This window comes from Trematomus bernacchii, unplaced genomic scaffold, assembly GCF_902827165.1.
Source record: "Trematomus bernacchii unplaced genomic scaffold, fTreBer1.1, whole genome shotgun sequence".
Lineage (NCBI taxonomy): Eukaryota > Metazoa > Chordata > Actinopteri > Perciformes > Nototheniidae > Trematomus > Trematomus bernacchii.
This window is the reverse complement of record NW_022987784.1, coordinates 757548-773494: the sequence shown is the minus strand read 5'-3', so window position 1 is coordinate 773494 and position 15947 is coordinate 757548. Positions and strand designations below refer to the sequence as shown.

Here is a 15947-nt window from a genome sequence, read left to right as displayed (position 1 = left end):
GTAAATTGATCCTGCCTCCCTGTTCTGTCTCGAGTCCGTATAGCCTGATCAGGAAAACACCCATGACAGTTTGGCTAGCGGCCTTGCTAAGAAGTGAGCGCTATTTAAAATAGAAACATTGGAAATTAGTGTTAGAAGGTTTTAAACATGAGAAAAAACAGTGCTCTCCCCTTTGAGTTTGAATTTACACAAGCTCCCCAAGTGGTATCGGACTCTAAGGCCAACTCTCACAAAGCCTGCTTTCCATTGGGAGGACATGGTGCAGCATTTCAGCCTTAGCTAAACAGCCAGTAAGAAGCAGAATACATGGTGACCCAGCCTTACAGATCTTTTTGAGCCACCAACAGCTTGATATATCAGCGAGCATGGTGAGGAATTAATCACACCACACCCTTCTTCCCTATCCACAGCTGTGACTGAACAGAAGAGAGGAAAAGGTCAAAACCATTGGTCAGGAGGGGAGGACGCGTAGAGTTGGTTTAACCTCTGACCTCACAGTTAGATGTGTGAGGAGACATCTGACATCCAGGACTAAAAGGTCACTTTCCCTCAGCGTACCTCTGTGAATCGTCTTCCTCTGATGGCTGCTTCCTCTCACTGCGTCTGACTAAATCTGAGTTTGGCTAATTGACGGATGTGTAAAAATCAAAAGGAACAGAGTTAGAAGGAGATAGCCGATGGACATGGAGAGGGGGGACTTTGCCAGAGCATAATAGCCGTTTCCCCCCTCTTGCCGGGGGCCCTGTGTAGATGTGGTGGACCCAGCCCCAGACGCCACTCCATGGTTTGGCACGCTCTTCATTTTAGCCCTCTCACTGTTTCCAGCTGAACCAGATCCCATGCAAACACACGGGCAACCGGTGGGTTTTTTTTATTTAGATGTCGGTCAAGACTACTTACAGTAATGATATTCAAAAAGACAGTGCGACATATCATCCCATACTTGCCAAAATATGATCCCTCCCCCCCTCCTTTCTTCCCAACATTTTCCCCTTCTTAAGTTTGAGAAGAGTGCATGCAGATGAAAAGGAACAGACACAATAGTGCTATCTTGAAAAAAGTTTGCCAGACAGTTTTTTAAAGGGATAGAGCAGGCTGCGAAGAGGGTAAATACGGAGGAAGGAGGACAGCAAACGCCTTTCAGGAGACTGTTGGAGGAATATTCCAAAGACAATGGCCTGTAATGCGGCATAAAGCACAAGCAGTGATGTGGCGTATGACTGACTCAGATTGATATGTCCTCGCTGACCCAAAAGCTCTCATCCCTGCCTCAGCTTTTTGAAGTTAAATAAACAGTGTGTCACAAGATATTCCACATACCACCCAAGTGCTATATGTGTGAGAGACTCCCTGTGTGTCCACAGCAGTGCTTGTGTCTACGGTTTGATTTGTGAGCATACTCACTGTATGTGTGGACACAGAGAGACAGATAATGTGTGTTAGCGTGCACAGGCATGTGTGCGCCACCAACGAGCGAGCGCGGATGTGTGCGACACGTCTGTAATGACAATGGCGGGTGAAAAAATAACGCTGACGCACAGTCCTTGGTCTGATCCTACTTTAATAAAAAAGTGTTAGCTCTTTGAACATTTTAATTAAACTAAATAGGACCATCCCCACCCAGGCCCCGGCGATGAGCTATGTACATTTGAAGACAAACAAGACCATCTGTTACGGGGTAGACATCAAATACATGTATTTTTTATGTCACCCTGGGCCCGCATGTTGACTTTCATTATTTCTAAAATCCATCTGGAATTTTGATGGGGATGTTTTGAAGGAAAAGGCCTTGAAACCACAATGCAGGGATGTCTTGAAACAAAGGTCTCTGCGGTTTTGTCTGTTTCTCGTGGTCAACAACAGCCCAGCAGTCTCTGCGCTCAGATAGCTCATGTCTTTAATTTTAGTTTATGCCATCATTATTACAACACGTTAGCCGTTTTTCATGCAGTTTCTTGGAAATGTACTGAATTGATGGTTTATGTGTTCTCTAAAGAAGTTGAACTTAGACCATAACATGTAGACAGAAGGGAATGGGGTTCATTAGATGATTGACTAGCTAGGCGGAGAGGGGGAAAATATCCGGATGATTGTTGTTTGCTGCAGAAACACAGAATTTTTTTAACTGTTGTGTTCATATAAAATGTGACAAATAAATCTAACATCAGAGAGGCCTTGATTATGTTCTCTACCGAGTAAGGATAGTAGCTGTGCTACTTACTTACTATACATTTAATCACATTTAAATTAATAATAATAATTAAGCTTATTAAAACATATTAAGTGGGTTATTTTTATATTTTAAGAAAAAAATACATTCAATTATATAAATAAATACATTCAATCATTTTGAAGATGCATGTTGGTTTAACCCACAGTAATGCATTGTTATCTTTATTCAGCTTAAACCTAACACTGTTTTGCAGAGCACCCACTGTGTTTCATTCTTGATTTTAAACTCACTGTAATGCAGGAGTTCCCCTATAGTGAAAAGGTCAATGTCTGTATGTTGTTGCCACCAGAGGGAGTCTTCCTAGTCAGATAAAAGCACCCAAAGGAGTTCACTGTTTTTTGAACATCTGCTCAAAATTCACAACATTCCAACTCAAACCCAAACAATATTTATGTTTTGTGTGTGATGTTTTGTTCAAACATTGCTCTCTAAATCAAAGTGACTGACAGAACTTCCCTGACACATAGTTATCATGACGCCAGTTCATTATTATTAGTCATTATTAGTCATGCAATTGTAATTTGTATTCATGCATCTGGATTCTGGAAAGTCATTCCTCGTCTGTTTGACTTTATGGGTCTTACTGTTGTGGTGGAGCTCATCCGGGGGAGCCCACACTGGTGGGGCAATGCCCAATGTTGCCTAGCCTGGGCCACAGGCCTATAAAAGACAATTTCACTTGGTTCCTTTTAGTTTTCTGTACAACAACTACACGTGTAGAGCTCAGACTGGAAGCCCGTCCCATCCCCTGCATATCCATGCTGGAGGAGGAGGAGGAGGCGTGGAGCCCTTTTGTTACCTGTGTTAGACTACCTGGCTGTTGCAAGTTAGTTACATGGAATGCGTTAAGATGTCTGTAGAGAAAAGGAGCAGTGGGCGATGTACAAAGCTCTAAACAAGACAGAATCCACATTGTCGACAGGGTAGGAGCTAGTCGTTTGTTCTACCTGCATGGCGCAGCAAATGGGAATCGTTAATTAGGCTCTATCTTGAAAGTAAGGACGAATAGGAGGCACTTCCTCCAAGAACTCATTCACCTCTCAAGTCCGACCCTCTCTCAAGTTTCATTTTGGACTTCTTATCCACCTTTCAGGTCGTCATCAGCATCTCACCTGTACTGCTGGACCATGGATTTCACACGGTCGAAGATTTCAATATCTCTTCAGCTCCATGTCGCGGGAAATAGGCGGTATACGTGCATCTGGAAGGGTTAGGAAAGCTGCCAATGTGAACGGAAAGCGGATCCACTTTATGTTACAGTGCATGGCCTCTGGACAAAGTGCCAACGATCATGCACAAACCCCTCCGAAAGTGGAGTCTCAACGTGTTCCTGTGTTTCGGCATCATATACCTCAGACTTGGGTGAGTTAACTGTGTTTACCTTCGTTTTCTTTAAACGCGCAAACATGGACATTTCATTGCGACACTCGGACTATTTAACTTTTAACAGGGAAGCTCCGGCTGCCCTCTGACCTCAGACTTAACCATAATGTAAAGAAATCTGTTTTCACCTGGTGTTTAAAAAAAAAATATGTTAATCATGATAACTAAACACCTGCATCTGAGTGTGTAGAGCGTACAAAAGTGTCAGATCATGCCTACACACAATATGATCGATTCGAATTCGCCTTAAACGAGCTATTAAGTTCACCTCATGAGACTATACTGCTTCTTTTTCGCACGAGATAATTTGAGCCGCTGTCATTGCTCCAGATCCAGCTTCACCCTGCATACCTTCATTAATAGAGGCAGACTGAGTTGTATTTCCACATTCCATCGGCCAGACAGAGAGTTTTTACCTGTTTTGCAATACCTCACCTTGATGCATAAACACAGAAAGACTTCTATCCATTCCTACTCTGCTGTGCCTATCGCAGTGCCTGATCATATTAGGACCCCCGTGTACACACTTATAATCATGACAAATTATGTCTCGTAAAAATCTGTGTAGGAAGTATTGTATTTTTGTTCACGCTGTGCATGCTGGTTAATGTTTCTCGACTTATGAAATGTGCATGCTTAGTTGTGAAAACATATCTTATGTTGATGGTGATGACCTCCCTGAAACCTATGCTTAAACTGTAATGTACAGTATAACCAGTGATGGAATAAGTAGATTATTTTCTCAAGTACAGTAAAACTACTAATACCACGGTCTAAAAAAACTTAGTTTAAAATGTTACCTGAGTAAAAGTACAGAAGTACAAGTCTGCTTAAAGTATCAAACGTAGAAGGACTCTTTTTAAATGTTGTGTTTCAATTATGTGAAGCAAGTTTGGGATACTTTATGTTCTAACGAGTAGATTAATAGTGTATAAAATGTAATATCAAGTTGCTTATGACAAAGTCACTAGTAGTAACTACATAATAAATACATTTTGTAGAGCAAGTACAATATTTCACTCTGAGATGTATTGGAGTCAAAGTAAATTGGCAGAAAATGGAAATATAAAGTATAAGTACCTGAAACTGATACTTACTTTCGTAAATGCACATTCCTCTACTGCGTATAACTAGTTAATGTCTTAAACTAATAATGAGTATTGGGGAGATAAATGCCTATAGTTAAATGAAGAGGAGGAAAAATTAAATTCAAAAGAAAAGTTTTTCTAACACTTTTGCATATCAGTCATTATAGACAACTTTTATGTGGGACTACATTCTTTTTCTTGAAAAACTGTAACCAAGCAGTTAATGAGAAGTTAACTGAATTATAATCTGTCTCACAAATAGACTGGTTAAGTCCATTCAACCTTAAGGCTCTTTCATAGTGTTTTTGGAGATTCCTGCTGCCACAATGAACCCAACCAAAAGTGTCTGCCCTCCCTGAGAGGACCTCATGTGAAGTGAAGCGTGTAAATGACTTCAAGTTCCACAGATGCTCATATCACATGACAGTAGCTCCAATAAAGGGGGAAAGTCACCCATCTCCGTGTTTACTGAGCCTGAGCAGTTAGCTCATTCCTTCCATCCTTTTACTCGGCTAAATCTTTCATTGTACCCTCTTCATTTACAATGACTGGAGCCTGCAGGTGTTGAGTGAGAGTCACGATGCTGAGGGGATAAAAGCCCTGCTCTCACTAAGCTCTGCGACCAAATCTCCACAAGTATTTTATATCTCTTCGCAGATCTACATGTAATCTTGGGAAAGAAGAGTGCTATTTAAAGAAAAAAAAGGAAAAAAAAGAACGTATTTTACCTTTAGCAATCCTACAATCTGACAAGATTATTATGCAATTTCACAGCAAAATGAATATTTGAACATAGCCATGACATTGAAGCAGACAGGCAGACAGAGCAGACATATTATAGACGCCTATAGGAATATTATAGTGTTACCACAGGAAATAATAAGGTCCCTGAAAGTCATATTCGAGTACCACAAATATGCTTTATTTTATGTTTCTAGGGAAATGTTATAGGAAAACTTGTTACAATACACACTGTATATGCCCAAGAATATCATATAATCCAAATATTGTGGGACGTAAGGACATTTCTTGATGGCTAATGCCCTCCAGGCACCCATACTGAAATATTAGGAGAATAATACATGTCATATTATAAGGACTTTATTGCATTTATATGACACCAACTTGTTGATTCAGAGTGACATCCTGCCAAAGAAATGTGCTGATTTTTTGCACATGGAGCTGTGATGATGGTGTGAGGCTCGAGCAGCCAACGTCTATGTTTGTTTATTTTTGGCTGGATGGTGGGGTGGGGAGGTGGGGTTGGTGAAGGGGGGGTGGTGGGGGGTGTGATGATGAATGAAAACCTCCTGCACGTCCAACGGGGATCGGATCAGTGTCACCCTATTGTCCCGTTGTGGCAAAGTGGGCGGATAGCAGTGTCTCTCCCTGCCCAATGGCAGGCACGACTCTCATGAGAGTGGAGAGAGGCACTTTTCTGCCATGCAAAATCCCTAAAACCATCATCATTCCGGCTCGGGAAGCCACAGTACTGTGTAACAGCCTCCGCCGCTGAGAGATGACAGAGCCAATATCAGCGCACACACGGCCCTGGGAGCTCGGAGCTGCGTAGAGCCACCGCACCAAAGACAAGCAGACGCACAGCACCTCTTTTTGATTCTGTGCGAAAGGGACCTAAAACCGGGAATTATAAGGGAGTTTTTCATCCTTCGTCTCACTCAGTCCGAACGTGGCCATTTGCTCAATGTCATCATGATCATCTTCTCGTCGCGCAGTGTACTGCTGTCAGTCTATTACCCACAGATCTTCCTGATCCTGACGAGTGGCAGCTACCTGTAAGTCTGAGCCAATTAACGGTTTCCTTAATGAACTTTCACAGAGTGCGCGCTCATCCTCAGCAACACAGAGACGCACGGGTTTGGTTTTGCTTCCGTGCAGCTTTCCTACCGGACAACGGGGTATCCTTCCTTTTCATTAAACGCCGGTTCTGATATGAATTTCCTTAATTCTCCGGGTCCACAGATTGGAGTTTATTTTAAGTTGTTTATATTGTGCCATCATCAGGCTGTAATGGCACAGGGAGCAGACGAAGCAAAACTCCAAATTAAGCAGTACATTTGATTTTATTGTAGGATATTTTTCACACATTTCCTAATGTTATGCAAGCGTAACTTCAGCAGAGAATATTCATTATTGGTAAAATCACCGGGAAAAGGATCCATATGGGAATTAACTAATTGGCTCAAAACCTGAAGGTGTAATGTGCCGTGTGCAGGCAGAGGAGCATGTCTTGTGAGTAAGCAGTTGTGGCTTGAGTCTATCTGTCGTATCGCAAATATTTTAGCAAGACCAGAAATCATATTGGTAACGGCTACATGGATTCATTTTGGCCACAGAGTGGCAGAGATGTTCAAGACAATTGGATGCTGAGATTCGGTCTTTCTTCCTGTGAGGGGAATTTAACATAATATGTGCACTTTAACGCATGCGAGCGCCCATAACCTGTCAGAGCGTGTGACAGATTATCTCTGTGCATTACCTTTTCTTTGATTGATTATCTGAATTTCGATGTTATCTTATCAAACCCCCATCTTAGAACATATACCTGCAACAAACACGTGATTGACACTATAATGCGCTGTGGCTTTGCATTAAACTAGAATTAATCTTGCTGGAGAACACTGGCTTTCTCAAAGCTTCCAAAAATAATTACTCAGCCATGCTCCCTCGCTCCTTCCTTTACTGCCCGGAGACCCCAAACCTGATGCTGAAATAGATGTGGTTTTTGGTTTCTCTGTTAAAAGTGGGTTACACTGCTAAGTTTAGTAATGTATTGCGCATTAAAACTACACACTATTGTTTGATTATTTAAGTATGTTTTCTGTTGAAAATTAACCAGAAAATATGTTTTAAAGAAAACATTTATTGATTCAAAAATAATGCAATGTCCTTTATTCAAAGAACCAGATCTAATGTTTTGGCTTGTTAAACTGTACAATTTGTGTAGCTGTGGGTGGCAAATGAGCCGTCAGCAAAAGGATCTGACCAGCAATCGGGCAATTGCACACCTCACACACTCCACTATCGAGGAATTTCACACTTAATGTTCCAATGACAATAAACAGACCTTTTTCACTCAGTTTTGTTAATATCACACAGGCCTAACCGGTGTGATACTTTCTCAGAACAGATATAAACAGGATTTTGTTATGAAGTAAACACCTTCTGTGCACAGATCATTGTATTTGTAAATGAACACCAAACAAGGAAAATCCTAATCATCAAAACAGTTAGATCCAGCTCTTGGAAAAAGAAGAGCACATTTTCACTTGACTTATTTAAGTTGTGTCTCAGGTATTTTTGAGAGTGCATTCCTCGGTAGAAGATGCATGCCTGGCAGCTTAATAGTGTGTCAGTTAGGTTCAAAGTACTTGTTTGATGGAGTAGGTGGCTGTGAGCACGCTGCACGCCATGACGTAGACTTTCTCTTTAGGCTAAACTACCCTCTGATGGAATCTGTAAGCTCCTCACCTCTCACACTGCTACTGGCTTTTTCAATCATGTCGTTACAATTTTTTTTTTTATGTCAGCCCAAACTGGCCGAGGCCTCTCTTTCTCTGAAATGTAATGTAAGATGTTTTGTATAATGTGATTTTCTTTGTGTTACTGAGTGTTACCGATGTTCTGTCAGATAAAGATAAAGATATGTGTGACCTGTGTTAAGTCCCTAGTTTAGTGATGTTTACTCAATCCAAAAAAACATTTGAAAGAACATATAAGATTTGTATTTGATTTTGGATATGAGCTTAACAGTACCTGTGCAAGGATTAGATTTTGCAAAAATGCATGCCACCTGTTGCAGAGCAATTAACAAAAACATCTAATACATCCCTCTATGACAATTGCATTAAGTGTTCAATCAAACACTGAATACTTTGGGTCAATAGATTCACCTTATCATTACTCTGACATCTGACATATGAAATCATACTTTAGAGCTGCTGTTGCCGTTTTATCTGATGGTGGATCTGTGACTGTGGGTGAGCTTGTCCCCAAGCCGCTGGCGTACACACAAGTATGCGCTAAGCAAACAGAATCGCATTTGTGCACTTTGATGATTTCAGGGATTTAAAAGCTTAGCTGTGGAATTCTCTGTTTGGTGTTGTCTGATGGTTCGGGTTGCCAGTAGTAGACTGTGATTCTGTGAATTAGCAGGTGAACGACATGAGAAAAAAGCCAAGAGGGGAAGTCACTAGGAGGTCTGTTTGCAAGACCTACAAATATCCATGTGCTGTAGCTTTTTAAGTTGTGCACTAAAATACCATAGTAATACAAATGAATTGTATTGCCTTTGGATTAACATAAACAAACCACTTCCTTCCGACCGTAACATCCTTTATTTAAGACAGTGCATTTATCCAGTTGCACATTACTTGTGTTAATGAGCCTGCCCTTTTGCTTTGTACCGACTACATTTCAGCGTTGCCATGAACAACCACCTATACAGCAGCGGGTCACAGAGGGTCAGAGGAGTTCAAGCCTGTTCAACAGCAGAGAGAGCGAGGAGTGTTTAAAAGCAGCAGCCGGCCACAGTGTTTCCTGCAGACAGTGAATGCACCTGATGAATTCATAGTTTTTATTTCAAATTGTTTCATTTTAACAGCCTTCAGTTGAAGTGTAGTGATGCACATGTTTAAAAAATAACTTGCTTATTTTCTGCTTTGTTTTAGGAAACACATATTAGCTTGTTTACTGTAATTTAAAAGATTTTTTTCAGTTAGCTCTGATGCAAAATTGACTGCCGTGTGAAGACAATGTACTTAGTCCTCAGTCCAGTAACATTTAACTTGTGTCGCTGCAGTGAGAATCTATTTCAACTTGTGTGTTAAAACGTTTTTCTGTCTTGTGAAGAAACTCAAGCAAACAGAGAATAAGGGAACATGGGATCAGAGGGAGATTTCTAATCAACAATCATATCTTTCTTCTTAGTCAAGGGGCCATTGTATCAACAGAAATCATTGTTTCTCCTCTTTTCTTTTCACTCCTCTTACGCCGCTGTTGCTTTTCGCTGACACACAACTTGCCCGCGTTAGTTTGCCCCATTTGTGGTGAAGCCTTTGGAGGCAGACGTCATACTTCAAAGCTGCCGTTTGCCTCCACGCTCGTTTATGGCTCCCATTCCCTGACATGTTTGAAAAGTATGTATCTACATGGTTTCGAGGGCTGTAAACAGAGTTGTGGAGAAAGTCAGCACTTTGTTTAGCTGTAATCTGTTTTGGCTTTCTCAGTGGTTACAAAGCCATCTTTAACATATATTTTGATATGATCACATCCAGAGATCAGATATGATGACGTCCCCCTGAGGGGAGTGGAGAAGGGTGTTTGCCATTTGCGATGCAGCACATTAACACCCTGCGAATTAATGCGACCAGTGTCGAAAACGGGTACATATTTTCCATGCAAACCAATCTTCCGATGTGGCCAAAGTAAAAGCAGTCTGTCATGAAATTTATAGGCAGCACTTTACACCCTGTATAACTTTCAAACACATAATCACACAAATCATAAAGAATAATATTTTGTGTGACATTTGGTTAAAATTTGAACCCTGCATTTACATCACAGAAAACAGTTTGATGAAGTGTGTATACTGTTTTTGCATAAGAGGCAAGTCTGGCAACTATTCACGGCAATTTGTTACTTAACAACTTACAAAAAACCTTTTATAACTAATACACCATCCAATCACAACCATCTAGAAGGCTGATGTCAGTTCTCAAATCAGCATCTTGTTTTCCATCTCAGGGCTGTTAGAGCAACTTAAACTGTATATTTTTTAAGCTTTAGTTTTGATTATTTATAAAGGTTTTTGATGTAACTTTAATCCTTTAAATAGTAGTTAGTACAGTGTTCACTTCACTTTGGAACACTCATCAATCACTTGTTAAAATGAATTCTGTTCTGGAGAGTTTTACATAAATGAGTCAGTACGACCGTCCTCTAAAAGTCCTAACTGAGTGTGTGTCTGTGTGAATGTGTGTGTAAATGAATGTGTGTGTGTGTGTGTGTGTGTGTGTGTGCATGGTGGTGTCTTTCTCTTCCTTTGGCAGGGCCCTGTCCTCGGTGGTGGCTCTGGGTGCCAACATCATCTGCAACAAGATTCCCGGGCTGGCACCTCGCCAGCGGGCCATCTGCCAGAGCCGCCCGGACGCCATCATTGTTGTGGGCGAAGGCGCCCAGATGGGCATCAATGAGTGTCAGTACCAGTTCCGGTATGGACGCTGGAACTGTTCGGCGCTGGGAGAAAGAACAGTCTTCGGTCAGGAGCTGCGAGTAGGTCAGTCTGAGTTTTTTCACAAATGGGAAAGTGCACATTGTGTGCTTGTGTGTATGTGCGAAACCTATTCTGGGACTAATAAGTTGAGATATCTTTTGAAAAAGTCGTTTTTTTTGTGTCAAACCTTTTTTGTTGTTGCTAGAACTAAGATTTGATTTAAGGTTTGTGTTCAATCATAAGTTACTTTTGATTTAATGCTTTGATTTGGAGTGAACTTCTTCTGGTTTATGAGTTTAATTTAGAATTGTGTGCAAGGGATAAGGTCATCACCTGAGAGTAAGGGATATTGTTAATGATAGATACACAAGTGTGTGTGTCCGATGTTCCATCACAATGGATGATTTCATGATGAAAAAACATGACAAAAATGTATAACAACTGGGATGTTGTGTGTGTGCGGGATGCAACTCAGAGGACATTTATTTCTGCATGTTAATCATTTGTTGTCATTTGGTAATAATAATGAAGCCAACCATGGGAATACCAGCAGTTTGTTCCTGAAGTGGGAATAGGAAATGCGTGTTTGAAGCCATCCTATTGTCTCAGTTTTAAGGAACTGTACAAGAGGAGTATGAAATATGGTACCAGCCCCGACCCTCTGAGCCCCATGAAATATGGCTCCTCACAAGCCAAACCCAAGCTGCACACATCACACAGTCAAACTCAAACCAGCAACACGCAGTCTCTTTGACTCTCTATTGTATAACCATTCGCGTTGGCATTGCTCAAGAGGACTTCGTACACTGCTGATTCTATTCCATTTTTAGTTGTCCTCTTTTCAATTGACAATGTTGTATTTCCCCAGCGCGCTCTGGTTTCTGTTGATGTAGCTTCTGCAATGAGACTGTCGGTTAGCGGCATGCCGACCATTGCTGGCTTCGGCGAAGTTATGGAAAAGCTACCGAAAGGCACTGCGGCCCTAATGGGGAAAACGTATGGTTGAAAAATGATATCGCAAATGAGGAGACAACTAATGGTGTTATTGCAGAGAGCGCTTGTTGAACCAAAATAGATGGACACATCTGTTGTCAATCGGGCTAAATTGGTTGTGTCCATGCCTGGCGGGACACATACGTACAGGAAAAGACCTTAAGCAGACAAACATTTACATTTACGATGCTTTTGTTTGAGAGACTTGGCTCTCCGCAAACCTCTTTTGCATCGCTTTTGTTTTACAGGGTTTTTTTTACATTTCCTTTCATTTGGAAGATGCTTTGTTGCCATTATGTTGCGGTCGGGCTGTGCATTTAATCCAGTGGCTCTGTTAACAATCACTCCTCTTAAGGAGTAGCTGAATTAGCTCCAGCTCTCCCTCCAAAAGCATTTTTTCTTTGTTGTGAATGTGGCGCTTTCATTTGTAATGGAGCTCATGTTGTTTTCCTCACCACTCAACAAACCCTTGCCTCCTCCTTCTGGTCTGTTCTTTTATGCCCTTTTGAAGGGGGCGGAGAGCTAGAAATGATTTAAGGCACTGGTTCACTAGGCATCGTTTTGTCTAATCTGCATTTCTGTAGGAATAATGTTTGTGTTTTACATATTATACTGGTTACTAAAGCACTTTGCAGGATAGAAACCTACATTTAGCAATTCTAATTAACATAGTTATTTCTTTCTCTAATGGGAATTGTAAGCATTCACTAATTGTATTTTAGGCCATTCAACCCTATGGGGCTCTTTCTCCTTTTGACAGTGATGCCACATCTACATCCCATACTGGCGTCATCTGAATTTCGCTCTTCTTGTTTGGTTTCTAGTGGATTTGCACAAATAAATGCTTCATGCTCCTGTACTGTGCACATTTGGTGACTGTTGGTGTCCACTTCTCATCCGAGGGTGATGACTGTCGGGCCTGCTGTCATTTTCCAATAATGAAGGGACTTAATGTCTTCTCAATAAAGTATTCCAACGATGACGTCTTCTTGTAGACCAACATGCAACTTCATTTAGCTGAGAGTTCCCATGACAGATTATTATTAACACATTATTGTTTTGCGTTTTTGTTCTACGTGATAATCAACATACATCTGTTGTCCCATTTGAATCCTACATGCAAGTCACATAGGTTGAGATAATCTTACACTTTTTAGGGCCCATAATGGGGACATTTGCAGTGTTACAGTTGTCAAATGCTGTTTATTTGATAAAAAGAGAACACACACTGTAGCACTGTTTTTGATAGCTTTTAAAAAGGTTAACAGGAATGCTCTAGCACAGGGTTTTTCCTCTCTTCTTTATATTAATAGATTTTTCCTCCACTCCATAGGGGTTAAAGGAAAATTGTCCAATTGTTTCTGCATTTTGACAGTGTTGGCATATTATGTGAAAGCCATGGCTTGCATTTGTGATGTTGGTTCATGGTATTATAAGATAGAACTGGCACTAAAGAGCTTAATGTGCTATAAGCATAAGTAACTATAAAAAAGGGACTTAAAGTACATGTTTTACATTTCAATGAATCATTTCCGTCAATAAATGCATTGTACAGACACACACATTTACACACAGGTATTATTTTCAACATTATTTTATTATGTTGCTGATCAACTTTAGTTAAATATATGCCAAATGTTTATGATGAAACATAAATTCCTTCTCTGACTTGAACTTTAGTTACAGAAAAACGTATCAAATGAACTAAATGGAGAAATCCTCTCTGAAATATACCAACATTCATCTGAGCTTCTCTTCAGCTCGCCCAGGAATGTTAATGTTTCCTGATGATTGACATATCATTTATTTTTTTCTCAAACAATTGCTGCCCAAAATCTGAAATTGGCGCCATTTCTTTTCTTAACCCCTTCCTGTTGGTGTGTTCCGGCTTCTTTCTGGGTCTTTGCTCGGCATTCAAAAGAGACCTGTTGGTATATAAATCCGTTACAGTTTTGTTTAACAGACTTAAAAGCATCCCTGTGTCAGCTGTGCCGCTTACCATGACCATCTTCGCTTACCTGGCAGCTGTTAAAGTAGACTTTAAGGTAATTTAAAGGCACCAGTTTTCTGTCAAACAGCAGAGTGTTTTGTTTTGATTTACAGTATACTGATTTGCTCGACATCTTCCCCTGACTTGCCTTTAAAGCATTCTTGGAGAGTTCTGCTCATACACAGTTTCACTACTTAACTAATAATTGATGTTCAAGCCTTTTCTCTCACTGTATTTAAAATCACGTAAATGGTTAACATGGACATACATTTTGTCAAAAACTCTGGCTGTTTTCCCTAAACTTTAACGAGCGATGAGCTGGGTTCACGTGTTGTTGGTGTTTGAGGCAGTGGGATGACGCTCTCCTCTGCTGTAGATGGGAATGCTGTCTGACAGTGCTCACTCAGTTTAGCAGTGTCCCACTTGGTCACCGTGGGAGACCACAGAAGCCACAGCTCCTGCAGAACTGCACTGCCAAAAGTGGGCGATTTAGCGTTTTTCTCTCAACACCTTATTGTGAAACTGCCCTCCACTCGCCTCGCACACGACATTCTCGGCTCTGATAGTTTCCAGTGTTTGTTGCTCATGATTGAAGATGTAACCATGTTTTCTGACCATGTCTGTATGTATTATGGAATTCTTTAGCATGGCATATGAAATCATGGAATACAGCCCTTCAACAAAATGTTCCAATCCCTTCTCCCAATCTGCAAATTCCCACATCATCATAATCAAGTACAGGGGAAAAGCTATTCCCATTCCACTCCCATTTAAGTTTTTCATTCAAATCCCCCAAATTATGAACACTAAACCTTTCCCCCTGCTCTGTGATCCAGTCTTAGTTTTGGACTGGAGGGAGGAGATGTCGGCATTTTTTCAAGAACCAAAGATCAGCCGACCGCAAGTCTAATGCATTCTCTCTGTGCTGCCTGCTCTTGGAGGCAGTCTCTGTTCTGGAGCTTCTCCATGATATTACATTGGCTTTCCAAGAGAGCACACATTAATAGTTGGGTTATTGAGCGTTACACAACAGGAGATATCTTCATTTAGCAAAGGTGGATTCATTTCAAAGGCTGACCATTTGATAATTATTCCACTCTTCTACTGTAAACAGAAAAAGTGTTTTGAGTTCAGGAGAAGGCTTCTGCTCCTGGCTCCATCCCTGTTGCGTGACACTGATGAAGACTTGAGGTTAGATGGATTGATGGAAAAATGAAAGCATCCCCATTCGTGTTTTGTGCTCTGTTCCTTTACCAGTATCTCTGGTTTGCAAAGAGCGTTGGCTTTCCTATTAGGCTCTAACTGACAAATTGGAGAACAAAACCATAAACATGCAGTGAGATTGGAAACTGGCAATTTAAGTACGTCTCTGTTTCCTCTGCAAAAGCAGATTTAGCAGTCCTCTCTTGATGCCCTGCTATGGTGTTGGCATGGGATGGTGCTTTCAGTCTGTGAAAATGTGGAATGAATTATCCCTCGCTAACAGAAATGGGTCTTATTGAGCAGCTTGTTGCAGTCTATTAAGAAGTAATAATGAAATTATAGACAAATCCATCAGCAAGTCATGAGGAAAGGAGGGTTTAAGCATAAGAATGGCAAACGTGGTCAATCCTCCAATCTTAATCCTTGGCCTGGTTTCTGGATGAATCATTCTATTTTAAATATTTCTGTCATGACTGATCCCACGGCTGTGATTTGTTGATGCCGTTTTATTATGCGTATTTAAGTGTGTTCAACCACGCGTGGAGTGCATCGAAAGCTCAATGTGGTTTCGGTTACACATATAACATAATATGTTGACGTGTCTTTGATCCAGCCAGTGATCTTTGCCCCGTACCTCAACTTCTACACACAAACAGTGTTATGTGACAAAGTTTTCCCTGTTGTATTTATTCAGTTGTTTTATTCTCTTTTTAGGTAATCAATTCCTTTAATACTGTACTTTTCTCTTTCTTGAATGTTATCTTTTGACTTGACCTAAAAAAAAAAAGCCTTATATTGTGTCCCAACATCAGACATTCCTTT

At 40.8% G+C, this 15947-nt stretch overlaps 1 protein-coding gene across 2 annotated transcripts in view; it reads left to right on the top strand.

Moving 5' to 3' along the window:
- The first annotated feature begins 3054 nt into the window (after nucleotides 1-3054).
- Nucleotides 3055-15947, top strand: part of wnt7bb (wingless-type MMTV integration site family, member 7Bb) — a 28791-nt gene continuing 15898 nt past the window's right edge. Inside the window, exons 1-3 of one of the 2 annotated variants that reach the window (XM_034149484.1) lie at nucleotides 3055-3228; nucleotides 3327-3595; nucleotides 10776-11002. In XM_034149484.1, coding sequence (XP_034005375.1) covers nucleotides 3525-3595; nucleotides 10776-11002 — 298 coding nt within the window. In that variant the 5' untranslated portion in view covers nucleotides 3055-3228; nucleotides 3327-3524. Of the gene's footprint in view, nucleotides 3229-3326; nucleotides 3596-6216; nucleotides 6501-10775; nucleotides 11003-15947 lie in introns of those variants that run through there. The other variant, XM_034149483.1, reaches the window with a different exon arrangement.